General features: G+C 41.1%; 1 protein-coding gene across 7 annotated transcripts in view; it reads right to left on the reverse strand.

Moving 5' to 3' along the window:
* Positions 1-26667, reverse strand: part of ELAVL4 (ELAV like RNA binding protein 4) — a 93115-nt gene that overhangs the window by 15473 nt on the left and 50975 nt on the right. For all 7 annotated transcript variants that reach the window (XM_082226779.1, XM_082226782.1, XM_082226780.1 and 4 more), the window contains exon 3: positions 9560-9663. In XM_082226779.1, coding sequence (XP_082082905.1) covers positions 9560-9663 — 104 coding nt within the window. The remainder of the gene's footprint in view (positions 1-9559; positions 9664-26667) is intronic.

Below are 26667 nucleotides of genomic sequence, written 5' to 3' on the forward strand. Positions count from 1 at the left end.
GCACATTAAGGAGTGCAGGTAAGATGCAAGTGAGAAAGATTAGACTTGATGAAAAAGCAACAAGGAAGGAAGAAGGGAATGTGAAGCATTATGTGCCTAAATGAATGGATGTACAACAGTTCAGGAAGGGTTCTATAGGGGAACACAGAGGAACATAAAGTAATCTGCTCGTGTTATGCATATTTTCGGGATTAAAGAACCCTAAAATCCAGGTGCTTGTTTTCATGCTTGAAACACAAAACTGGATGTAGCATTTATATAATACACCATGAATATTCCTTCTTGTACAGCATCTTTTTGGTACCACTGCTAACTCTTCCAAATGGGAAAATGTTATTGTTGGGGAAGCAAAGCATTCCCCACTTACCAGAGAGCTACTTTTGAGAAAAGTGAAGAAAAATGTGCTCTTAGTAATTAAAAAAAATGTGTGAATCCAAATATACGTGAGAAGCAAGATAATAATCAACTCACTCCTTTCCTACGGAGAAAAAAGACCAAACTGGATCCTATTAGGAACATCATTACAGTGGTGCCCCGCAAGACGAACACCTCGCGAGACGAAAAACTCGCAAGACGAAAGGTTTTTTCGTTTTCGAGTTGCTTCGCAAGACGAATTTCCCTATGGGCTTGCTTCGCAAAACGAAGCTTGCCCCCGCACCTCTTTTGAAGCAAGGGGCAGCGGGGAGAAGATCGCTTCTCCCCGTTGCCAGCCCCGCAATCTCCGGGGACAGAGGGGAAGGCGCGCGCGCGCCTTCCCCTCTGTCCCCGGACCCCTTTTGAACCAAGGGGCGGCAACGGGGAGAAGCGATTCTTCCCGCTGCCCCTTCCCTTGCTTTAAAACAGGTCCGGGGACAGAGGGGAAGGCCCGCGGTGCTTCCCCCCTGTCCCCGGACGGTCTCCATAGGAACGCATTGATTGATTTTCAATGCATTCCTATGGGAAACCGTGCTTCGCAAGACGAAAAACTCGCAAGAAGAAAAAACTTGTGGAACGAATTAATTTCGTCTTGCGAGGCACCACTGTATCAGTATTATTTATTGCTAGGGGCTGTGTCCCTGCTTGCTTCGTTCGTCAACCCCCCCTCCCCTTTTAAGACCTCACCAACCCCCTCTACTAACCCCTTTAGGTCCACAAAGAAGGGCCTCAGATGATGAACACAGGGCCCCTAAGGTATTGGAATCTTGAGCAGCATAAGGCTTTATAGGTCAAAACCAGCACTTTGAACTGATACTGGAAATTAATTAGCAGCCAACTGGGCCAGGATTAGTGTGGTATCACCAGATCACCTATTCCCAGTCTGCCCTCTGAATTCTGCACTACCTGCAGTTTCTGAATTGTATTAAAATGCAGCCCGAAGTATAACACATTGCAGTAATCCAAAGCAAGAACTTAGTACAGTGTTTATAATAGAAGTTAGGCTACCCCTGTCAGAACAGTGCCATAACTGTGCCACCAGTGAAAGCTGATGGAAGGTACTCTGTGGCACTGAGGTCACTTGTGCCTCCACGGACACCTGCTGTGTCCCTAAGCATCCTCAAACTGTATTCTTGCTCCTTTAGGAGAAGTTCAACTCTATCAAGAACAGGTAATGAAGAACAGATTTGTGTCTCATCTGAATATTGATGGCAACACAGTCCAAATCCCTGGATGAGCCCAGTCAGTGGTTTCATGTAGATGCTAAACAGCCTGGGGGGACAAATCTGGTCCGTGTGGCATCCCACACTGGAGGATCCATGGGGCCAAGCAGCATCTCCCAACACCACTCTCTGGAAATGGGCATCTAAGTAGGGTAGGAACTATTTTAAAGTGGAACCACCCACTCCCTAATTGGAGAGCCACTCTAAAAGAATACCATGGTCAATCAACACTCTCCCTGTTTCTCATCCACCCCTAACCCAACAAATACAGAGCTACCAAGGCAGTTTCTGTGTCAAAACAAGGCCTAAACCCCAGTTGAAATGGATCTAGAAAACCAGACTGGATCCAAGAGTACCTGATTCTGGTTAGCAACCACCCGCTTAAGGACTTTGCTCAGTAACATAAGATGAATAGCCTCATATTGTTATTTTCAAATTAATCTGCTATTCTACTTCAACATCAAATGGATTAGAATAACCACTTGGCTGAAGTTATTCAGTTGGTCTGCCATCTGGTAATTCAGTCCTAGGGCTTAGAACATGGTAAGGAGGAGGCAAGAATTACATGAAGCCCTAAAGCAGGTGTGTCTGAGCTGAATTTATTGTAAGCTAGATATAAAAATATGATCCAGGATACTAGCATTATAATTATTCAGACATCGCAACTGTTTCTAGGTTAAGAGATCACACTATTTTGGGGAGGGGCAGTTAACACTAATTCACATGGACCTCACACTGAGCCAGTGTAGTGTAGTGTATTAAATGCTGGTTTTGGCCCAGATCACTCTCAGGCTAACCTACTTCACAGTATTGGTGTGAAGATGAAATGGGGAAATCCCATGTATGCTGCACTGAGATCCTCAAAGGAAGGATAGCACAATAGTACTAGGATTTTTTTCATGTAAGAATCACTTACCACGAAACATGCCAAAGCAATTAACAATAAAAACAAACATAGGTAAAGGTAAAGAGACCTCTGACCATTAGGCCCAGTCGTGGCCGACTCTGGGGTTGTGGCGCTCATCTCGCTTTATTGGCCGAGGGAGCCGGCGTACAGCTTCCGGGTCATGTGGCCAGCATGACTAAGCCGCTTCTGGCGAACCAGAGCAGCGCACGGAAATGCCATTTACCTTCCCGCCGGAGTGGTACCTGTTTATTTACTTGCACTTTGACATGCTTTCAAACTGCTAGGTTGGCAGGAGAAAAACAAACATACATCAACTATAAAAAGATATATAAAACAATTTCCAGTTCAATGCGGATAAAGACTAGGTAAAAACCTTCACTTGAAAGGCTTGTGATAAGAGGAATGTCTTTATCAGACACCCAAACCACTCTAAAGGTATGATTCCTATATCATACCTCCTGATGAGAAGACACGTGCAGGGTATAGTGTGGGTGGGTTACTCTTTTAGATACCCTAGCCTTAAAATCTCCCAGTGTTCGAAACTCCTACTGTTCTAGGACAGGAAATTTCATTAGTGTGAGCAGTTTCTGAGCTCTGGGCTGCACCTAAGATTTCAGATTAAAACTGCCAAGTGGAAGGAAAGGAGGACCTTTTGCAGCCTCCCCACTTCTAGCTACTCTCTGAAGACTGGAAAAGAGACCTTCTTAAGAATTTAAGGGGGTGGGCAGGAGAAGGACTAGACCATGTGAAAAATGAACACAATATTTTAGCTGCAGTTCATTCATTTTCAGCTTTGCATTCTTGTTATTAAAAAAGTGCGCCTAGATATTCTGTTGTTGCACCATAACCTAGGTTTAAGGTGCCATTTAGCTCCTAGCTTTCATATCTCAGTTTCTAACACTGAAATCTCCTAATGACAGCTCCCAATGGCTTCATACACGCTAAATGACACCGGGGGGCAGGATGGTACCTTGCAGCACCCCACTGCCAGGGGGCTGAAAAACCACCAGTCTATTTTCTGAAACTGACCTCAAAGAAAGGATCAGAACCACTGTCAAATATTAATAATTTATTATTTATATGCCGCCTATCTGACTGGGTTTTCCCAGCCACTCTGGGCAGCTTCCAACAAATTAAAACACAATACAACATCAAACATTAAAAACACGGCACATCTCATCAGTTCCGGACCACATCATGTTCAATGGTATCACTCAAGAATTACAGGGTCACACACCTCTTGTACTCCTGATAAAAGTCATACGTTCGGGTGCTCACTGTTGATTCAGTCCACAAACCAAGCCTGATTCTTGACTGGAATATGTCAATAACTCATATCACTCAATAATACTTGTTACTGTCCTGTCATAGCCCCCTCAATCACCTTTCCTCAAGAATTGGTATTTGTGACCGGGCAGTGATTGTCACAAACGAGGGGGTCCAATGTAAGCTTTTCCAGGAGGGGTTGAATCAAAGCATCTTTCAAAACTGACAGGACCATTCCATCCTGCAATGATGTGTTGACCACACCCAGAGCCCACCCAGTCAACCTCGATGGCATGCTTTAATAAGCCAAGAGGGAACAAGGGCTGAGGAAGCAAATGGTTGGGTGCATTGTTCGAAGCATCTTGCACACATCTTCAGGTGACATCAGTTGAAACCTATCCATGTCACAGCAGCCACTGCACTGTATGCCTCACTGGAGGCTGAAATAAATGTGGTGTGAAGAATGTGACAGAAGTGACAAATGTGATAGTTATATAGATCTCTGAGTACAAGGTGGATGGCAACTTTGGGCATGCTGTTATCTTTCTGTGCATGGTTGGCACCTGACAGTTAAACTGTGAGACCTGACTTTGCAATCAGCTCCTCGTGTGCACAATGGACATCTATCACGGCAGCAAAACAGACAGGTGCCCGCGGTGTCTCACATTGTGGACTCAGCCCTCCCACTCCAAAAGCTACAGCTTCCTCTCTGACAAAACTGTGTTTAAGAAAATTTCAATTCGTGCATTTATTCTCTGGCCTGACCTCCCCGAGTCACTGCTTTTATACTGGTCAAAAATTCTGTCTGTGTTCAAACAAAAGGTTTATAACTTCTCCACTTGTTACGCCTCCAAAGATGAAGACCAAAAATTTAAATGTTGCCCAATGGCCAAGACGTTTGAAATTTGATGGGCATAACAGGGTGACCGACACCATGACACACACTCTAAGATGTCAAAATAATTTCTGTAACAAGGGTATTTGAAATTTGTGTTGTCTCATGGGCATGTTCTCATATATGGTGATCACTATTCCATTAAAAGTGTGATTATTTGCTAGTATCTTCCTTTTTCTTAAATGCTTGTCATTGGAAGAGCTAGGGCTGCAGATAGATGCTCTGGTCATCTACAGTGGTCTCTGACATGTCAAAGATGACACATGAGAGAGTTTAAAAACCTAATTATACCGGACACTAGCAATGTATTTCCTTTTAATGACAACCATTTATGTGACAAAATTTAACTACTTGCCCTCATGCAATTACTTGGCCTGTTGTTGAAGTGGAAGGAACAAAATCACTCACTTAGGTCACCCAAAAGCAGTCACTTAAAAAAAAAAAGCAACAATACTGTTGACAGGCCAATGACATTAACTAATGCTAAAAATGTCAGGAATATTTATATAACTAAGCATCATAGCAACTATTACTGATTGTAAAAGCAACTGTGGGCCTGACAAGCAAAACTTACACAGTAACTTATTTTGGCAATACCATGGGAATAAAATTCGCAAGTGGGTTAAAGCACCACAGCCAACAGAATGGTTCCCATTGGTTACTGTAAGGCTGCAATCCACAGCCCTTATCATCAACTAAACTTTGCCACTAATTTCAGTGGGATGTGAATCACACCCCTATATCTGCAATTTTCTACTTCCACATCCTGAGGCAACTATGGTAGAAGTTTCAAGGAACAAACAGCAAAATAATAAAACTTATTTCCCTGCCCTCTCCCTTTAATAATAGGAAATGTTTGAGAAAGGGGATTCCCCCCTCCCCCGACACTTTCTACCAATTGCTTTTCCCTACAAAAGTTTCTAGGGCTACAGTATGTCGCAAGAATTTTGTTTCCCCCCTGTTCCCAAGCCTAGTACTTCCCGTGTATTTTCTCATTTGACTATTCGTGAACATTATTTCATCATTTCAAGTTTGATCTCTCTGCTCTGAGATCCCAATGAATTCCTGCTTGTGGCCTTTGCTCTTCAAGCTCCACCCATGTCAAGTGTGCAAACATCTTCTGCTCCCTCAAATGCTGCACCCCTTTATCCACTGCTGCCCCTGAAGCCTGGAATGGTGCTAAATCCACTCTATTTCCCAGTGGGGAAGAGTTGCAGTGGACCACGTGGCCACCCACTCCCCTCCGGGGGCGGGGAACGAAGTCCCATGTCACCCAGAGGTTCCCGGCCACGTCATTGTCCAGCCAGCCAATCCGTTGGCTGGGGGGGGGCGTGTGGCCGGGCCTCATTTAAACTGAAGCACGAGCCGGAGAGCTTCCGCTTGGCTCACTTCCTTGATCTTCTGCCTGCCCTCCCTAGGTTCAGGTTTCGGCATTGGCCTTGCTATGGACCTCAGTTGGTCATTGTTGAGGGGCCTGGTAGGAATTTTTCCACTTGGCAAATTGGCATGGGCCATTTGGTTTTCACCTATCTCGTAGCAATTGTCACAACTTTGTAAGGTTTGGCGGTTAGGCTTTGGTTGGTCTTATGATGGGGGAGGGGAAGTGTGGCCATCAACTGCCCCTCAAGCTTAAGGGTATTCCGTTAAAGGAATCCAGGGGTGTGGATCTTGTCCAAAGCCCGGGGCAGGGCTAGGGCCATGCCACAACCCCGTCAGGAACCTAGGGGGAGCTTCAGTTGGTTTGCATCGACAGGGCTCCCCCTACCAGTGGTTGACCCTTACAGGACTCCCTGTGTGACGGGCAGGAGTCAGATATAGTCGGGTCAATTCCAATGCCTAAGCCAATACCGCTCACATTCTGTAACCAATAAAGCTGTGGCCTAAATTTGCCCAATAACCATTAACCGAATATCCATGTTCTTGTGTCTTATGCCATTTGCGTTGTTTCATCTTCTAGCCAATCAACTTTGTAATTCAGTACCAGAAGTATGAGGAAATGTAAACTTTATTAAAACTAAATAAACTGTCAGAAAATAGTGACAGTTGTGTAATTACACTTTTTATCATGGTCATGGATGGACAGAAGGAGCCATCTTAAAAATGGACAATTGTTGTTCAACGGCTGTATTTCTTCAGGAAGTATTTTCACTGTTTCATTCATTCATTCATTATTTTACATGAAGTTTAAAATTATGAGGACACTGTAAACTTGCAGCACTGAAATGCCTCTGAATACCAGTTGCTAGGTACCAGAGGTGGGCTGAGGGCTTTTGTGCTCAGATGCCGTTTGTGGGCTTCCCACAGGCATCTGGTTGGCTGCTGCGAGAACAGGATGCTGGTTTACAAAGGCCACTGGCCTGATCCAGCAATCTGTTCTTATGTACTATGATTATAACAAGATGACTAACTGTTATCTCATTATCTAGCACAATTTACATACAGATGTTTTATCTCGGTTCTGTAATTCTACATGCAGATCACTAACTACCCTTGTTTTGAGAGCAACTTTAGTTAATCAAAACCCCACTATAGTTTAATCAAGCATTCAACCAATCAGAAGGAATTAAGCAAGCTCTATGTCCTTATTTCACACATCTATGGTGTTTTAAGTACTGGTAATTGTGGTGGCTTTACCCCGTTTTTTTAGTTACAAGGTAACAAATATAATTCATTAACATGATCTATATAAAACTGTATCACTTCAAACTGCAGTTAGGGGATCCTGCTGTCCCTTTTTTTAAAACAACAACACCCAGCCCACAGAGTATTAGTTTTTGAGGGAATTCTAGCATTCTTCACAATATATTTTCCCCCATGCACAGAGAGTGAGTTTAGGCTTTCTTTCATGTGAAGAAATGCAAAAACAAATCCCTGTCTATTTATTGTTTTCCATATTCAGTGCACATGTGTGGGAGGCACTTTAGTGTAGGAAACAAGAAGGTTTAAAACAAAGAAGCAGTAACATTTCTAGGCCATAATAATAAAATAAGTAATTGTTAAATTATTAAATTTCAAGGTGAAGGTGTCCCATTTAACACCAAGGAGAACAGCCTGTCATTTTACAAAGCAGATACTAAGAAGAAAAGAAAACCTTCACTGCTATAGGAAAAATTACGGATGAACATAATCCTCTCTGGTGTGTTTACACAGATCAGAACATATCACAATCGAAAAATAAACAAGGACACAGAACGAGTTATACATAAACAAATGAGTTGAAATGTCTGAACATTCTCTTTTACTTTCACACCCTAACCAGCAAAACAAACCTTTAGGGGACAGATAGGATGTTTTAAAAAAACTTATTTAATGCTTCTTACATATTATTTCATACCTTTGCACAGCACAGTTATATTGGGTTTTTCCTTTATTATTTCTTCGCTAACCACCTTGATGTACCCTGGACCAAAATCATAGCCATTGTCTTTAAAAAACAATAACTATCCAAATTTGATATGGTAGACATATTTGAATTAAAAGAAGTTTAGATCGAGACCACCCCTACCCCTCAAAATACACATTTTACTTTAAAGAGTAAAACAAGAGATAAACACCGTCAAAATATAATGGTTTTGTAGTCATTAACTGGTTAAGTATGAAAACCTATTTAAATCCATGAATCCAAAAGTGGTCCTAGTCAATAAATTCTGGGGTTCTAGGATCCTGCTTATCATGGTTTCTCCCCACCCTGAATCTGAGTCTATAGCACTATGATAATAACATGAGAAAGCAACTTATAAAACAGCAAAGATGACCAAGCTTTCAAGCAAAAAAATAATACAGAAAGTGAAAACGGCACTAAAAATGTCTACCTTGAGGGTAAATTTAATGCAAGTTGGAGTATTTAAGACACATACAAGCTATTTTTCCTTTCTTTCTTAAAAAAGTGACCCCCCCTCTTTTTTTTTGCTTATGAGCTTTCAGGTGAAGCCAGCAATTTCTTCCTTTAATTTGGAAGCAGACAAGGAAGCTGCTGACTCAGTACTACACTGTAATGATAAGACTATTTTTGCTTTGTTTCCTCATATTAACTCACTGAAGCAAAATGTGTAGTAATTGCAGGGAATCCTCTAGTAAGCATTTTCTTACAGTGTAAAAGATACCAAATTTGATACTATGTTAAGTGGATTTAGAAGGAATATGTTAAAAATAGAATGTATATTAAATTACTACAACGTACTTGAAGCTATATTATGAAACAATTTGTATGGAGCTTTTCTCTCTGAAATCAGGAAGACGTTACAGCCCAGCACTATAGTTCCCCCCATAAAGAACTACAGTACCAAAAATGCTAACAGAATGCAGACAAGTGCTTTAAGATCACTTGATCTTGAGGTTTCCTTCAGAATGTTCTGCTTTCTGGAAAACAAACTTAATGCTAAAAACTGGTACCTGATCATCATTTACTCTAGGGTAACTACAGGTGCATCTTGACAAGAGCATCAGTCGTATGTCCAGTTATCTCATGGCAAGATAATGATAGCCGAAATAAGCAACCAAACCCCATGTAGTAGCCATTTCGTAAAAAGCCTATTTTCTCCCCTAATTTGCTGCTATGATTTTTGTGGATGACTCTCTAAACGCTGTGCTTTTGACATGCTGACTTGAAATCCTGTAATAGTCATTTAAAGATTTTCTGCTTGTTTTTTTCTTTTCTTTTTATAAACAAAAACAATAGGCAGTTTGAAAAGAAGAAGAAAGTGCCATCTACTATACACCCTTCTTTTGTTCCAAAGTAAGAGCTAGTTGCACCCTTTGGGCTGTGAAGAATGCAACATTGATGAGATAGCCAGACACTGTCTTAACTACACTCTTCCTCCTGAATTTAGCAAAATACTCTTTGTATTCTCTTACCTTTATGGTTTTGGTCTGGAGTCTGAGTCCATTTAAAGTGTTAATGGCTTTCTCTGCATCCTTTGGATCAATATAGTTAACAAATCCATACCCTAAACTCTGCCCTGTTGAAACATAAGAAACAAAAAAAAAGGACTCAGTATTCTTTGCAGCACACGTGTACGATTTCCAAATGGGGGAATGAAATCCTTTTTCTCTGATAAACTTTTTCACCTAACACTTCCATTCCAATCCAGAAAGCATACCCATACAGCCAACACAGCTTTCAGGAGGACTGCTTAGAAATATTTTTATCCTGAGAGTCTTTCATTAACAGGTGCTGATTCTTCTAGATTCCATAGTGCCCTTAAAACTAGGAAAACTAAATGAATATATTAAGAATTTACTAGTGGCCACACTTACTGAAGTTTTTCCCTACAGGAATCACATTAAGAGAATAAAAGACAAGAGAGAGGTAGCAGCAGGATTACATGCAGAATTTATAAACGATTTGTGTTATTTTAATCAACAGACAGAAATAAAAAAATAAAAATTAGTTGTACAAGCAACTCAACTGCAATTTAAAGTGAAATAAATGAAATGCTTAAACTAAAACACATATCAGTAGCTAACCAAATTCTTACAAATAAGAAACCTTCCTTTAGAAACCCTGAACTTATTTTACCTGATTTGGTTGAAAATAGTATTTATTTACAATATTTATATACTGCCTTTCAGCAGGGAAGGGCTCTTATTAATAAGAAGCTTAAAGAAACAGAAAGATTACCTAAAAATCAGGATGAACTCTAAAAATGAACATGTAAAAGCCAACAAATTAGCGTCTATGTTACTGCCTTGTCTGTGACAGCACATACACCATCGGAAATGACATAATATCACATGGCAGGATAGATGATTACTTTGTGCTCTTTGCACTGAGCTCATGTGGTGATGCTAGGAAGAACAAAACAGTAAAAGTGCTTCTGCATTCGGATGGCAGGAGCCCATTTTAGCAGCCAAAATTTCAACAGCTTCTGTTTTATTGTCGTGTTTCGTGTTTACGTTTCGCAGATCAACTTTATCCAGTACAAACAGCTTAGCTTTTTAACATGGTGCTAATTACATACCATAGGGATTCACACAGGTCAGGGATGATCTTGGCCTTGCAACGCAGTAAGAACATTTGACCAAGGAAAACTTTTGTCACCCCCCCTATAATCTATCAGAACCCACCCCTCGTTAATTCAAAGGTAATGAGTATAATTACAGTAAAAATGACAACCAACGCCAATCAACACCATGCACATGCAGCTACCAGGTTTGCCCAAGTTCATATTCCGTTCTTCTGCCTCAATATATTCAGTTTTTCATTGTTTTACATATGCTATGTCCCCCCACAGGAGGCACACACCATCCAATTAAAGCATAACCCCCCCTTGGTCAAAAAATATATCATGGGAACTGCAGTTTAACCCTCACAGCTCCCATAACAAACTGCAGTTCCCAAGGTTCTTGGGAGCAGTGGTGGCAAAGTGCTTTTAAATGTAGGGTGTGTACACAGACTAAATGCCCCTTTATCTCTATATAGGATCTCCCCCCCCCATTTGATTTGATTCAACAGCTTTTAATACACACAACTGATTTCAATGTACATTGAAACTGGTTGACTAAACGATAAGCGGAGGATCTAGTGGGAGATCTCCATCTTTTTCCATTATGAGGCAAGAGAATGAGAGACTGAAATTCAGAAGGGGGTGCCATGTTTTCTGCCTGCCTTAACACTGTGAATTTACAAAATGCCTGACAACCCACTGGGGACTAGATGCGGACAAGGCAGTGAAAACTGCACCCAGGCAAGATGAAAGGGCGAGTTTTCAGGTTCAAACTGAATTTGGACAGGGAACTTTAAAGCATGAACGAAAGGGAAGCATGAATCAGCCCTGAGTTACAACCAAGGAAACCTGGATCAAATCTCACTAGGCGGCTAAACGTGCCTCTCCCCCCCCCCCCAGCTTACTTCCTGCAATATGGAGTTAATACTAACCCACCTTGCAAGACTGTTTTAAAGGCTGCAACAAGATAATTTACGTGACTGACTCACTGCTAGGATTTCTAAGCACTGCCACCGTCATGGGATGAATTCACTGTCTCTTAGCAACCTCACTTCTCTTCCTCATTCAGGGGAATTACGCTAAGGTACGAGGCAATGATACGTGACGGGTCTCATCATGCACCACAGATTTCCAGCTGATAACCACAATCAAGGTGTGAAGAACTTGAAGTACAAATTCAGAGGAACGTAATCATGGTTAGAAAGTCCTGCCAATGGGAACGTCAGCAACCAAAGCACTCTACATGCAGTGGGATGAAATTCAGTGATCTACTTCCTTTGCTACTGCCGTCTCGGCGCAAGCAAAGAGAAACAGAAGTGCTGGTTCAACTTCCAATCAGCTGCAACGTTTCTGCTGCAGCGGAAGGCAAATGACATTTCCCCTATGGTGACAGCTACTTAACTAATCTTTTAATTAAACTACGAAGTGAAGAATTTGTCACCTGCCTCCTTTAGAACATCTGCAGCATTCAGTAAAAGGTGGAGAAATAGTTTTCACACTTCTATGCACTCATGTGATAATTTCCAGCGCAATGCTGTGTTGGAAGTTGGAAACATGGTAATTTTACTGCCCATGAATCAGAAATGGTCAAACAAGCAGTGCACAACAGCTCAGTCCTCCATTAGTGTTCTCTATCACCAGACTTCAAACTTATTTTTAAGCATGCTCTCTTGTAAACTCCCAGGAAGAGAGAATGGACATGGGGAAGAGAATAATTGATTGTCCAAGAAAACAGAAATAATGAGTGCCTGCCATTTGGTTTCTGATCTCCTGCAGCCTAATGAACTCACATGGAAATCAAACAGTAGTGTTCATGTTTAAAATGGGCTTGAAAAGGCCTGGCTTTTGTTTTTCTTTTAAAATAAAGGAGTATTTTTTTGTTTGCAAAGGTACAATTAAAATTATTTTTAAATCGCCTGCCCTTCAATATTAATCCAATGGGGGGGGGGGAGTGGGCAGCTTCAAAATATATTGGCCCAGCACTGGTCCCAATGAAATATGCAAAAATTCCCAACCGGTGCTACAATGTAAACTCTCAAAAAGAAAGAATAGGAAGAGTAATAGAAATAGCAAGAAAGGTCTTCTCAGTATCTTGTGGTTTCTGCAGTTGGAACAATTTGGACAGTGCAATATTGAAGGAGTGTAAATACCAAAAAATGGCTGCTTTCAGGAATAAAGTACATGTTAAGGTGAAGCCCACATTTTTAAAGCAAAATCAGCTTAGACAAGCTGTGTAATAGGGAAAGGAAGCTTGCTTAATTCTTTCCCCTCTGGCTATTCTGTTTAAAATTACTGATTTCCTGGTGCTTTTCACCTACAAGAAGAGGGGTGGGCAACCTGTGACCACCCAGATGTTGTTGGACTACAACTTCCATCACCCCCAGCAGCCTAAATCTATATTCTCTCTCTCTCTCAAACAGCCATATGAACAAAAATATCAATTTGAGGATGGGGATTTTGAGCTGAATGATCAATAATTAAGTAGGCCTATATCTTCCCTGCCTTGCAGCCCAATTCCTGAAAGTATCTTGTTTTAAAAAGACATAAAACTGCCAATGACGTAGAGTCAGCAACCATTTTGCACGAGGGTTCTGTTCCTGACCCCTGTGCGCATGGGCAAAGCGCATAAGCCCACAATGTTTTGGGGCCTCTTCTGGGTTGGCAGCATGCGCACGATCAGACACATGTTAGATGGTCTCTGCCTGTAATACCTAATTTGAGCCTCAGTCCAACTTGGTCCACTTAGATGACTAGTAATTTTTCTTTGGTGGTGAGTGAGCAAGAAAGCCGAAGTGGGATCAAGCATCCAGTCACTTCTCCAGCTACTTACAGCATTTTTATGCTGGGTGTGGAGGAAAGTACTTTGACTCCTCCATGCCTAATGCAGAAACTGAAAGGCCGCCAAAGAGAGGATGAAACACTTGGGGCTTCTGTGGGTGGAATTCAATATTGCACTGTAAAAATCATCCTGTCTGTGCAAACATTTCAGCTTGCAGATGGAATGATTCTCCCTCTCCTCCCTGCCCCCTTGCTGCTCTGGGGGTTCCCCTGACCTCTGCAGAGCCATTTGTAGGGGTGGTGGAAAGCCCTGTTGCACAAGAAGAGGTCCTTGCATGGGGCTTCCGCTGATAGCGCTCATTAGGTGAATCCTGCCCTGCTTTTCGAGAATGGAAAGATCCATGCTTTCTACCCAGCCTAGAAACCAAGCAGGCTGCTGGTGAAGCTATGAATCGTCACATCCTTCTGCTGGCAGCCCTTTAATGCTTCTATACTGAAGACAGAAGAGGTGAAGCTCTTTCCTGTGTGATAAGAACAGAAAGCAAGAGGAAAAGAATGCTCCTTCGCTCCTCTGCCAGCTTGCTGTTTTCCTACGAAACCCAGAGGACTTACTGCAGACTGGGTGTGCAGGAAAGTTTCACTTCCTGCATATCCAGCACATAAATGCCAACTTAGGTTGATGGCAAAGGGATTGAGTGGTTTTGTGCCACCACTTGCCACATGATTGGTTTCTATGCTGGATGTACATCTAGCACAGGTGCACAGTGGGTGAAGGGGCACAGTAATCTATGCAGAGTTTTTTATGCTGAATGTGCGAGAGCTGAAGCCCTCTCCCGTAGAAATAAAATGGCATGGATCACTTCACCTCTCATCTGCTTCAAGGCTGGATGTGCAGGAAGCAAAGCCTCTTTCTGCACGGTCAGCACAGAAACCAAGTGGGCTGTCAAAAGAGGCACAGAGTGCTCATTTCTAGCTTATAAAATGTTTTATTCATCCACTATTTACTCATAAGAGGGACTGGCAAAGGAGGAACAGAGTGATCTGTCCATCCTCCTCTGCCCTGTTATATAAAAAGCAGATGAGTAAAACATTTTGCTGGCTAGTAAACCTTAATAGAGGTTATTTTCCAAGACTACCTTAGCTTCGTACGACATGTCACAGGATTGACTGCCTTTAAGTATTACCAATTGTAGGGATGACCGGACACAGCCATGTTTGGACCAGAAGTAAACAACTCGATTAAAAAGAGACCATATACTGAAACTGAAGTACATGAAGAAGAGCCTGCTAGAACAGGGAAGTGGCCCATCAGACGAAGCATCCTGTTCTCCCAGTGGCCAGCCAAGACCCCTATGAGAAGCCTGCACACTCCCCTGTGAGGAAAGGTTACAGCAATTGAGGCTTTCCAGCCGAGAGAAAAGGCAACCAAGAGGCAACACAATAACTTTGGTTGCTCTTTTCTGAACCTTTCCCAACTCTACAATATCCTTTTTGAGGTGAAACAAGCAGAAGTGTGCACAGTATTCCAAGTGTGACCATACCATAGATTTGCATGATGGCATTATGACATTGGCGGTTTTCTTTTCAATTCCTTTCCTAATGATCCCTTAGCATGGAATTTGCCTTTTGCACAGTCGCCACATATTGGGTTGACATCTCCTGCTCCAGAGGGTAGGACCCAAACCAGTGCATCCAAGTTACAAGAAAGGAGAATGTGACGAAACATCAAGAAGATGGCAAGAGCTGTTCAACAGTGGAACAGATTCCCTACGTAGGAAGGTGGTGGTGCACTCTCCTTCACTGGAGGTTTATTAGCAGAGTTTGAATGGCCATCTGCCATGGATGCTTTAGTAGAGATTTCTGCACTGCATTGGACTACAATTCTAGGCACTCATTTCTAATCAGTAGTGCCAGTTCAGACCCCAGGAAGGTACATGTAAAATTAATACATTTTTGTCCTGATGTACATCACTTTATGGTTTACACTGAATTGCATTTCCAATTTCACCACCCATTCATTCAGCTTAGAAAAATCTTCTTGGGGCTCTTAGCAATCCCTTTTTGTTATAACCAACCTAACCATGTAGCCTCAACAGAAAACCTGGTTACCTCATTACTCACCTCCAACTCTAAATCATTTTAAAAGCCCAAGTCCCAATTCTTTCCCCCTGTGACTGACTCCACTTTTAACACCCCTCCATTTGGAGAATTCTCCATACAGCCCTACTCCACAAGAGGGCCTGGATCATTTGTACAACTATGACAGCATTAGTTTAAGAGGTAATATTGTTTGGGACAGTCCTAGGGTGCAAATAGATAAGAATGTAGGAGTCCCCAGTTTTTCAAAAGAAAACACAGCTGGGGGAAATTAGATTGAAGCTTCCCTCCATCACTCCCCCATCTAAATTGCCGCTTACAAAGGTATTTGCTGCAAGTAAGAAAATACCTTTCTTTGCAAGTAGGAAAACATCCACTGCACATTTTCCAGTTTAGTAATAACCGTGGATGTGGGAAAATTAGCCATTCCTCCCACACCAAAATGACCCCTCACACAGCAGTTCAACTATCACACAAAAAGAGATAGGCCCCTTTAAAGTCATTTGGCTACTACAATTTAAGTGAATGTTAAATCTTTTCCTTGCCTAATTCCTTCCCCTCTACTATTTCCCCTGTCTGTAGACTAAGTTCCTCACGGTATATTGGTGTGTTATAATATGTTGTAAACTGCCCTGTGACTGTATGGTGGAAGGCAATATAGAAGTAGCCAAACAAGCAAACACCTCATGTGGAAGAATCCAACCATAATAGCTGATGTGGAATGAATTGAGTTAGCTTCACTAGGAGCTCAATTTATATTCTTCACATAAAATTAAAACAGTATGGAGCTTGTTTCATGAAAAAAGGACCTCTCAGTTGTTATCACTGAAGTGTTTCCATAGCAGATAAAGTAACTACAGAATTTCAGCAAAATATTGCCATCTTTATGTTGCAGAACACCGTATCCTGCTAATTTTGATAAATGGAGTGGGGATCTTGAAATACATGACAGCATGAAGTGTGCACAGTATTCCCCTGAAGTGGGAAGCACCCTACCTTAAGCAAGGCAGGCTGACAGCTACAGGAAGTCAGCAAGCATCAGTGATGATGACTAATAACTGATGATTCCCTATAAGAATCAGGAAAATAATCTTAGGACAAAAATTGTAGTAAACTGTAAGTAAGATGGAAAAATATATTTAAGCTTTAAATGCAAGGAAATGTACTCCAGAAAGTTGCTTTTTGGCTGCCGAAAAACATTTCCTTCAGTAAATGAGAAAGGTCAGTAACAAATCTATAACAAATGCACCAACATTATCTTGCGAGTATAATGCCATTTACAGTTTCTGGTCCTGTGCTCTTCTCTCAAATCTGTTTTGGGCCACAGCCCTAAACTGCTTTTGTAATATTAAAAAAACCAATAATGGATTGTGCTACCAAACTTGGCAGGTCTAGTGATGAAAGCAAATTGGTTTATATGGACATGTCATATCACTGAAATGCTGGAGTACTGGAGTGTTAATTGTGCTAGCAGGTGTAAAAACTGCCATTAAATACTTAAGCCAAGGCTTGGAAATATCACTGGGTATTTGAAGATGATTTAGGTTTTGGCTAGGAACAATTTTGCAGAACTGGTTACTAAGCCGTGATTTAAATGGACATCCTAATCCAGTGGTTCTCAAAGAGTGTGGCAGCATAAATGGCAAGTATGGCGGGAAGATTCAAGGACAATCAAAGAAACATTTAAACATTTCAGTGTAGTGTAGTGTAGTGTATTTTTAAAATTATTATTTGCAGGATATATATTATCAAAACAAAGTGCAAGATAATCACATGATACTGCAAGTTCACACCTCTCATTGGGTTTGTATACATACCTAAGGTACACATGTAAGAGGTTCATTTATAATTATATTTTGGGAATGATTCATGTTATTATGTAGCTGCATTGTTTTATACTTTCTGGATGTCCCATGATCGTAATATAAAGTAGTCGCGCTCTACATTATAAATCAAACACTGCTAGTTGTTGTTTCTTTTTGTTTTCCAACGAGCAAATTTCTATTCTTAAAGTGTGGCCCAGAGAAAAAAGTTTGAGAACCACTGTCCTAGGCAATATAGGAGAATGTATCAAAACAGCTTTCCAGATACAATAAAAGAATGTCCCTTAGTTAAAGCATATTTTGTGAGATCTACGGATGAAGGGTGGTATACAAACTTAGCTAATAATAATAATAATCAGCTTATGTAGATATCTGGGCATTAAGTGGTAAATTAATAAATAATAATTAGTTGCGTGGTCAGCCGGAGACTACAAGTGGCCAACAAGAGTCTCATGTTAACACACTGCACTCCATGTAACACTATGCAGACACTCGAAGAAAATGTAAAAAATATGTTTGGGGGAAAGGTCTGTTTTGCAAAAACAGGATTGCTTCTGACCAGTATAATAAAGCATTGTAAGAGAAAGAAAACTGAAAATAGAACGGGCCAGAGGATTCTATGGGTAGCATGCAATGTTGGTTTAAAGTAAGTAACTTATTTCAATGGGTCTCTCTGAATTAGTTCTTACAGCGGGGCAGAGTCATCTATAAATAAGGAAAACAACGTTGGAAATTCTGAATATAACTATATAAATTATATATTTTGCTCCATTTGTTATAAACATTTAGAATGCACCATAATGCATGCCCTAGAAAAACATCAACAGGTTTCCCCGCCCCATATCTTCGTCTGTAGCAAAATAACAGCTAGCAAAACAGTTGCCTCCCTACACATCCAACTTCTTTCATGAAACCAGTGAGCTAGACAGACCTATCTTAGCCAGATGTTATCATTCCTAATCGCTTCTCCTCGATACTAAGAAACTAGACTGCAATTCTATACACATTTACTACGGAACATGTTCCACTGAAATTAGATCATATTGTTGGGTAAACGTGCACAGGACTGAGTTGCATATCTGCATCTAGGAATGCAGGAATTCTCTTGGAGAACTCACCATGGCACTCCTGCAATACAGCAGTATTACACAGAGAAAACAAGTGGGACAGCCTTGGTATGTCAACAAACTGTAATAATGAACTGATGCTTTTAAACATCATGCAGGAATTCAACTGATCGTTTTCTTCTACCTGGACAGCCCATGAATAGAAGAAAATACAATGAGAAGAATCATGCAAACAATTCATGGTTGGAAGAGATAGCAAAACATCTCAGGACCGCATCTCCCTATATGAACTGATCCAGACCCTGCGCTCATCAACTGAGGACCGTCTTCAGATGCCCCCTCCACGAGAGGTCTGGAGGGTGGCAACACAACAGCAGGCCTTTTCTGTGGTGGCTCCCTGATTGTAGAATGCTCACTCCAGGGAGGCTCACCTGGTGCCTTCTTTACATTTATTTAGGCGCCAGGCAAAAACATTCCTCTTCTCCCAGGCCTTTGGCTATTTAAACAACCTATGGTTTTTGAAACTGTGGGGAGGGTATGTTATGTATAGGTTATGTAAAATACTATATTATGTATTTTTATGCTTTTATATTGTAGTAGTAATAATAATAAAAAATTATTTGTACCCCGCCCATCTGGCTGGGTTTCCCCAGCCACTCTGGGCAGCTTCCAACAAAGACTAAAAATACATTAAAATGTCACACATTAAAAACTTCCCTAAACAGGGCTGCCTTCAGATGTATTCTAAAAGTCTGGTAGTTGTTGTTCTCTTTGACATCTGGTTGGAGGGCGTTCCACATGGTGGGCACCACTACTGAGAAGGCCCTCTGCCTGGCTCACTGTAGCTTTGCTTCTCGCAGTGAGGGAACCACCAGAAGGCCCTCGGCACTGGACCTCAGCGTCCAGGCAGAACGATGGGGGTGGAGACTCTCCTTCAGGTATACTGGGCCGAGGCTGTTTAGGGCTTTAAAGGTCAACACCAACACTTTGAATTGTGCTTGGAAATGTACTGGGAGCCAATGTAGGTCTTTCAAGACCGGTGTTATGTGGTCTCGGCGGCCGCCCCCAGTCACCAGTCTATCTGATGCATTTTGGATTAGTTGTAATCCGCCCTGTGATCCTTAGATGAAGGGAGGTATAGAAATTTAATACACAAGTAAATTACATAGATTGCCCGCTCAAATGTTGATATTCAGGATACAAGAAATAGATCAGCAAATACCAAATACGTTGGATTATGCACCTATTGAAAACACACTCATTCATCTATCTTACACACATATACAGGCAACTCCTAACTTGTGCAGGAGTTCCGTTCCTGGCCCCTATGCACATCAGCAGAACATACATAAGCCCGCCCTGGTCATCTTCCAGGTCAAAAATGACCTGTGTGTCAGTGGTTATGTGTCAACTGAACGCACGCAAAATGGTCGCCACCTGGACTCACGTTTATACTGAACCATAAAATCAGGACAGTAAGACTGCAATCTTAACCTCCCTTACCTGGGAGCAAGCCCAAATGTAAGTCTCAGAAGTGAACTTGCTTCTGAGTAGACATGGTTAGGATTGCAGCAACTGATGGTTTTGTAATGGGCCATCAGCCCCTTCATAAACATTGTCCTTAAGATGCCACAAACTCTTGTTTTTGCTGCAAAATAGTAAGAGGACTACCCCTCTGGAAATGCATCAACTTTGAAAGGGGATACAGTGGACGATGAAACCAAAGAAAAAGTTGCACAAAATAAACCAATTGCAGGGGAACAGAAAATGCCAGGTGAAAGTGCAAAAATGTCGGAATGGAGTGAGGAATATTCACACATTCTTAATACGTACACACACATGTGAGAGGATACAGAATTATTTTTGGGAATGTACTAAAAGCCATAGCAGCCTACGTGTATTTGAATTCTGCAAATACTAATGGGGAACAATAGCAATTATTCTGCACTATAACTGGATACAGAAGACATAAGGATTCAAGTGGCATTTCTAATGGGAACTCTCCTCTTTGGGTTGCTTCTGCCAGCTACTTAAATTCTCTATAAACATCTGATCCATTTTGTGCATCGTTTGCTGAACAAACAAAATGCAACCATTTATAAAATATAAGCAACTTGCAGAAGAGAAATTAGAAGGCAAGCTCCCTCTTCATCAAATCCTATACGAATGGTTAAATAGATTTGGAATATGTAAATCAAAAGTACTGTTTATGCTGACATCATGAATTGAAACGTAAAAGCTGAACAGGTCTTTGTGCCCTATCTACTTCTGCTACTTAAATGGACACAGTCTGCAAATTGGAAAAATGAACTGGGGTGGGGTGGAAGCAATGCAAACTCTACAGATACCTCAATAATAATTGATAAGAGAAATTACATCTATCAATAATATACCACCTTAACAGAAATAAAACTGCTTTTTATATGTCATTAAAAATTATTAAACTGCAGAACTTTAAGCAGTGCGTATTTTGGAAAACTGTGTTTATGTTTGTAGGAAGGGCAAGATGCATTTGCAGAAATTAATAGGGGGAAAAAATGAGGGCAACAGCAAAAGACACATTTATTTTGAAACATGAACAAAACCAAGTGCAAGCACCTGGTTTTCTTGAAGTCCATAGAGCTAGGTGCAATCTCACCCTCTGGTGCTTTGATTTTAAGAAAAGTGTTTGCAATTTGATTGTTTGACAAAATCAAAACCATTTCACAAAATACAAACAAACTACCTTGTACACAAGCATTTATGCCCCACCCAAGCAATCCACCACTGAGATTTCTTCTCATCCCCAATACTAGCAGACATGCAACCATGTACATATCCTTAGATGGAATATGCAACATGGGCATTGCATGTGGGGTCCCCCTCTCTGTCACTTAGCTTCCATTGCTTAGAAAATGGAAACGTACTTAAAAAGCTAAGCTTCCACAGATGTTGTTCAAGAGAAAAAGGTGCCTTCCCTTCCAAACAAGTGATCAGATAGATTTCAGCCTTTTTAAAAGGGCTCATTGTGAGCTCCACTGGGACTGAAGAGGGGTCATTTTGAACAATGTTTCAAGACAGCTGTCTTAAGGGCAAAGTCTACTTCTTCTTTTAAAAATAAAAAAATGGTGCAAACTCAAGAAGCCAGTTTAATTCAAAGCACCCAGTAGGATGTATTCAGTAGAGGCAGCCCCCCGTTTACGCACGTTCAGTATGTGCATGTCAGTGAATACATGTATTGCGCCGAACCCAGAAATGCCATAAAAATGTCACTAAAAGGGTAGAATGAAGGAGGGGGACATAATGGGGTGTTTACAGGCTTTTTCAATGGGATACAGTGGTACTTCAGGTTACATACTCTGCTAACCCAGAAATATTACCTTGGGTTAAGAACTTTGCTTCAGGATGAGAAAAGAAATTTTGCTCCGGTGGCGCGGCAGCAGCGAGAGGTCCCATTAGCTAAAGTGGTACCTCAGGTTAAGAACAGTTTCAGTTTAATTACAGACCTCCAGAACGAGTTAAGTTCTTAATCCAAGGTACCACTGTACAAGTATATGCGATTTCACTGATGGGCATTGTGCCTTGGAATGTAATAGCTGTGTAAACAGGGGGCTGCCTGTACTTCAATTCAGCTACTCAAGACATCAATTAAAGGCAAACCTAGGTAATATATACTAAACTCATAGAACATTACCCTTGGATAGATCTCCAAAGGGCAAATCCCCATCCCTACTTCCCCCCTGCCAGAATCCACCCTTCTTAAACTCAAGCCAAGTTAGTACAGTGGTACCTCGCAAGACGAATGCCTCGCAAGACAAAAAACTCGCTAGACGAAAGGGTTTTTTTGTTTTTTGAGCTGCTTCGCAAGACGATTTTCCCTATGGGCTTGCTTCGCAAGACGGAAACGTCTTGCAAGTTTGTTTCCTTTTTCTTAACACCGTTAATACAGTTGCGACTTGACTTCAAGGAGCAACTCATAGAACGCCGTGTGGTAGCCTTTTTTGAGGTTTTTAAAGACTTTGGTGATTTTTGAAGCTTTTCCAAAACTTTCCCGACACCGTGCTTCGCAAGACGAAAAAAATTGCAAGACGACAAAACTCGCGGAACGAATTAATTTCGTTTTGCGAGGCACCACTGTACCTCAAATAACTATCGATGTATTTCAAGATACTTGTTTTATAGTATACATTATTTGAAAACCTTCACAAGATACCTAAAGCCAAAAAGAGCAGCAAAATAATTTAGAAAGAAGTAGCTTCTGAAATTTATTTTTTATGTCCAGGAAGACTCTTGTCAGGTTCACACATTTACAGGAAGCTGTATCTACAAATTCAAATTTGCAAAGGATCTCATACTTGGAGCACTTTGAAAAACCTTTAAAGCTGTGCTGGTTGGTGGGGAGGGGGGAAGAATCAGCTGAAGAACCCAATTCACAGAGCTAGGCAAAGGTACAATAGAGAATCAGTTCATTTTAAACTATAGGCATCTGCCCTCAAAACTGTCAGGAGAAATAAATGAGGAAAACTAGTGGAAAATTTAACTTTCTGAATACTTATTCATCCCCAGTCCACAGATTTTAATGTGCAACTGCAGATATGAATTTTGCACATTAATCTGCCCAACGGGTGGATGGTGGTGGATGGGCAGAGAGGATATGGAATATAATGAGATTTCCTAAGGAGAACCCAAGTTCCCAAGTTCAAAAAGTGAACTTTGTGACCAAAAGGTAACAGATCACAACTGACAATGAATCCGCACTGCCATTGAGTCAACTATACAGTGGTACCTCGGGTTAAGTACTTAATTCGTTCCGGAGGTCCGTTCTTAACCTGAAACTGTTCTTAACCTGAAGCAACACTTTAGCTAATGGGGCCTCCTGCTGCCGCCGTGTCGCTGAAGCATAATTTCTGTTCTCATCCTGAAGCAAAGTTCTTGACCTGAAGCACTATTTCTGGATTAGCGGAGTCTGTAACCTGAAGCGTATGTAACCCGAGGTACCACTGTATCTGAAAGGTCTCCATGTGCATGGAGCATGAGGTTCAGTGAACTTTCTGGAAGGGTCTGCTATCCTTATGAAGACAGCATTTTCTGAATTCTCATTCACTTTTATTTAATACTGTTGTAGAAAATTAATGTTTAAGTACTTGGCTATTATTTGGTAATATTTCTCTAAGGTTTTTTGGGTTGTTTTTTATACTGGTTAAATGCCAATCTTAGAAACACTATATGCCGAGCAGTATGTGAAGGCCATATGGGGTTGGCACTAGCACAAAATCTATCTCTAGCAAATCTACAAATGGGAAGAAAACCCCCATAAAAGGGGTATTTTTATATTTCCTGGTCCTCGTTTATAACACATTTTATTCTTATGAGCACACCTGGTATGCAATCAGAGCTAGGTTTAATTACTGCCAAAAACAAAAAGAAGTGAGTTTCTAGGTGCATATATTTGGCAAATATCTGGTATTTCTAGTATCTTGTTTACAAAATTGGGAGATGGGGAATGACACATGTAATGTGCCTAATAGTGATCAATTTGAAAGGGATTCAAGTTTCTATTTCCTAACTAGTCCCTGAGGAGAAGATAGCATGAGAGATAACCATCTGTATTTCAAAATGAGGCATTTAATCACTTCCCGCTAGTTCACATCAAATCTTACCCTTCTAAAAAAAGACAAGAAAAAAAAAGACTGTGCACAGCAGTTCAAAGTCTTAAGTATTCTTCCTCAATAAAGCTGACCATTCAGAGCAACTGGCAGTGAAATGACAGGGTGCAGGCAAAGGTGACAGAGAGATCCTCTTTTCAATCAAGCCCCTTTAGGAAAGTATTCCATAGAAAAGGGGCTACTACCGAAAAGGCTGATTACCTTGTTGCCACTGTCTGAACAGCCGCAATTCAGAACACAAACACAAAGGCCTCTGATGCTAATCGTTGGGCATGGGAAATGGGGTCCTGAGTCGTAACAGGCTTTATCAGCACAACTTAGAAACAAATTGACAGCCAGGTTTTCTTGATGGCATTAATTGATAAAATAAATGAGGACTGCACTGATTCTTTCTGATTAGAGGTTAGGGCACATCATCTTATCTGCTCAAAACACAAGGCACACGTTAAAAGAAAATGATAAAACAAATACCAGAAGGGCACTTAAAAGACTTCCACAAAGCTGAGTCTAAGCACCGCTAAAAACCTCTTCCTGTGAAAGAAATACCTCTTGCCCTGTGCGGAGGGCTATCCCACCAATCTCAAGCAACGCAAGGGAGAGCGGCACTCAAAGCAAAACGAAAAGGTATTTGAAGTAAGAAGTGGATAGGAAACAAACAAACAAAAACAGTTACTACAAAACCAGCAAATGAGTCCAACACTAACAAAGCAGCAATTAGCACAATCTGTTTGAGAAGGATTCATGTGACTATCTAGGGTGGGCAGATTGTTCTTTCGAAACGAAGTACAGAAATTCTGAAAATATTAATTTCCCCTCCTCCCATCATGATGAGAACACTGAAAATTAGAACAGCAAAAAAATAAAATAAAAATCTACACCCTAAGGAAGGGTAGTAAATCCTGCACACACAAATACTATGGTTCTAGATTCAGGTAGGTAGCTGTGTTGATCTGACACAGTCTCTCTCTCTCTCTCTATATATATATATATAAAATCCAGTAGCACCTTAGAGACCAATGGTCTCTAAGGTGCTACTGGACAATTTTTTTATTTTTTAAAATACATTTCGACACAAATACCATGATAAGCCCTAGAGACTGGAGCAGACCCTGCAGTACAACAGTGAAGGTGTCTGTCCTGTTAACACACTGAAAAGGTGTGAAACACGTGACCATCCCAGAATTTTTATTTGTAGGTGGAGGTAGCAGAGAGCTTGCGGGGAACTATGCTGGACCCGGCTGGGCTTTGCAAATGTGCTAGCGGTTTTATTTCTGCGCAAATACTGTACTGAATGCACTGGGTTTTTAATATTCAGAATTAGGTTGGAGTGCATGTGGCATGGCTGGCTACAGGGGTCAGTAAACTTTTTCAGCAGGGGGCCGGTCCACTGTCCCTCAGACAGTGGGGGGCCCAGACTATATTTTGAAAAAAATGAAAGAATTCCTATGCCCCACAAATAACCCAGAGATGCATTTTAAATAAAAGGGCACATTTTACTCATGTAAAAACACGCTGATTGCCGGACCGTCCACGGGCCGGATTTAGAAGGTGATTGGGCCGGATCCGGCCCCTGGCCCTTAGTTTGCCTACCCATGGGCTACTACCAATCCCTGGATAAGTGGAAGTTAAGTAGCCTTTCAAAGGTGTATTGGTACCGTAGGAGTTTGATGGGAGAAGAGGAAAGAGTGCTTCTTGCTAAAATGCTGGATTCTGATATGAAACCTAAAGCCTCCCTGAAACTGCTGGGGGAGGTGTCCCTCCTCCTAGGAAGATGCTTTTAGCCATGCTTGTCTGGTTCCATGGAGGCAAGATCCAACCAATGAATAATGGTCTCTTACAGGAATATATTTTAACACTCTGCAAATTTGCAAATCAGGTGTTAATCACCACCACCCCAATTTCATATTTCACTTAACACTGGGATAGTTCTATGCAGTTTAAACCTATCAAACTACATGTTTAAATACATATAGTAGAGAAAATGCACATTTAAATGCATATTTTTCTAAAATAAAAAACTTATGCGGGAGAAAAGCAGGATTATGGGTAAAAAAATGTAATGACAATGCCTGGAAACAGACAGAGCAAACATCATATCAACCAAACGTATTTTACAAATCCAGGTATCAGAGAACTGTTATTTTCTACTTCTTGGTGCTATATGATATACTACAAATATTGGGTTCAATGATTTACCAAATGATGGTAGAACACTGTATGGTCTATGTAAATGAATTTTATGACACACAGACGTGTATGACACACACACACACACAGATACATTTGAAGAAATAATAACTCTTCCCCCAAAAAACAAAAACAGTGGATTAAGTAGCAAAAATAATGCACCAAGCTAAAAACATATTTAATAACTCTAAGCTTCACAGAACCAACATATCCATATTTCAGTGTCTCTTCTTTGAATTTCTGCTTCATGGCTATAATGCAGCAAAAGGCAGGCACTGTTAAGAATGTAATAGCAGCCTGCTAGATCAGACCAGTGGTATGTATCTAACAGTAGGTGGCCAGATGCCTTTGTGAAATCTACAAGTAGAGCAAAAGCGACATCACTCCCCAATTGTTTTGCTCCCTGGCAACTGGTATTCA

This window comes from Podarcis vaucheri, assembly GCF_965113315.1.
Source record: "Podarcis vaucheri genome assembly, chromosome: 6".
Classification (NCBI taxonomy): domain Eukaryota; kingdom Metazoa; phylum Chordata; class Lepidosauria; order Squamata; family Lacertidae; genus Podarcis; species Podarcis vaucheri.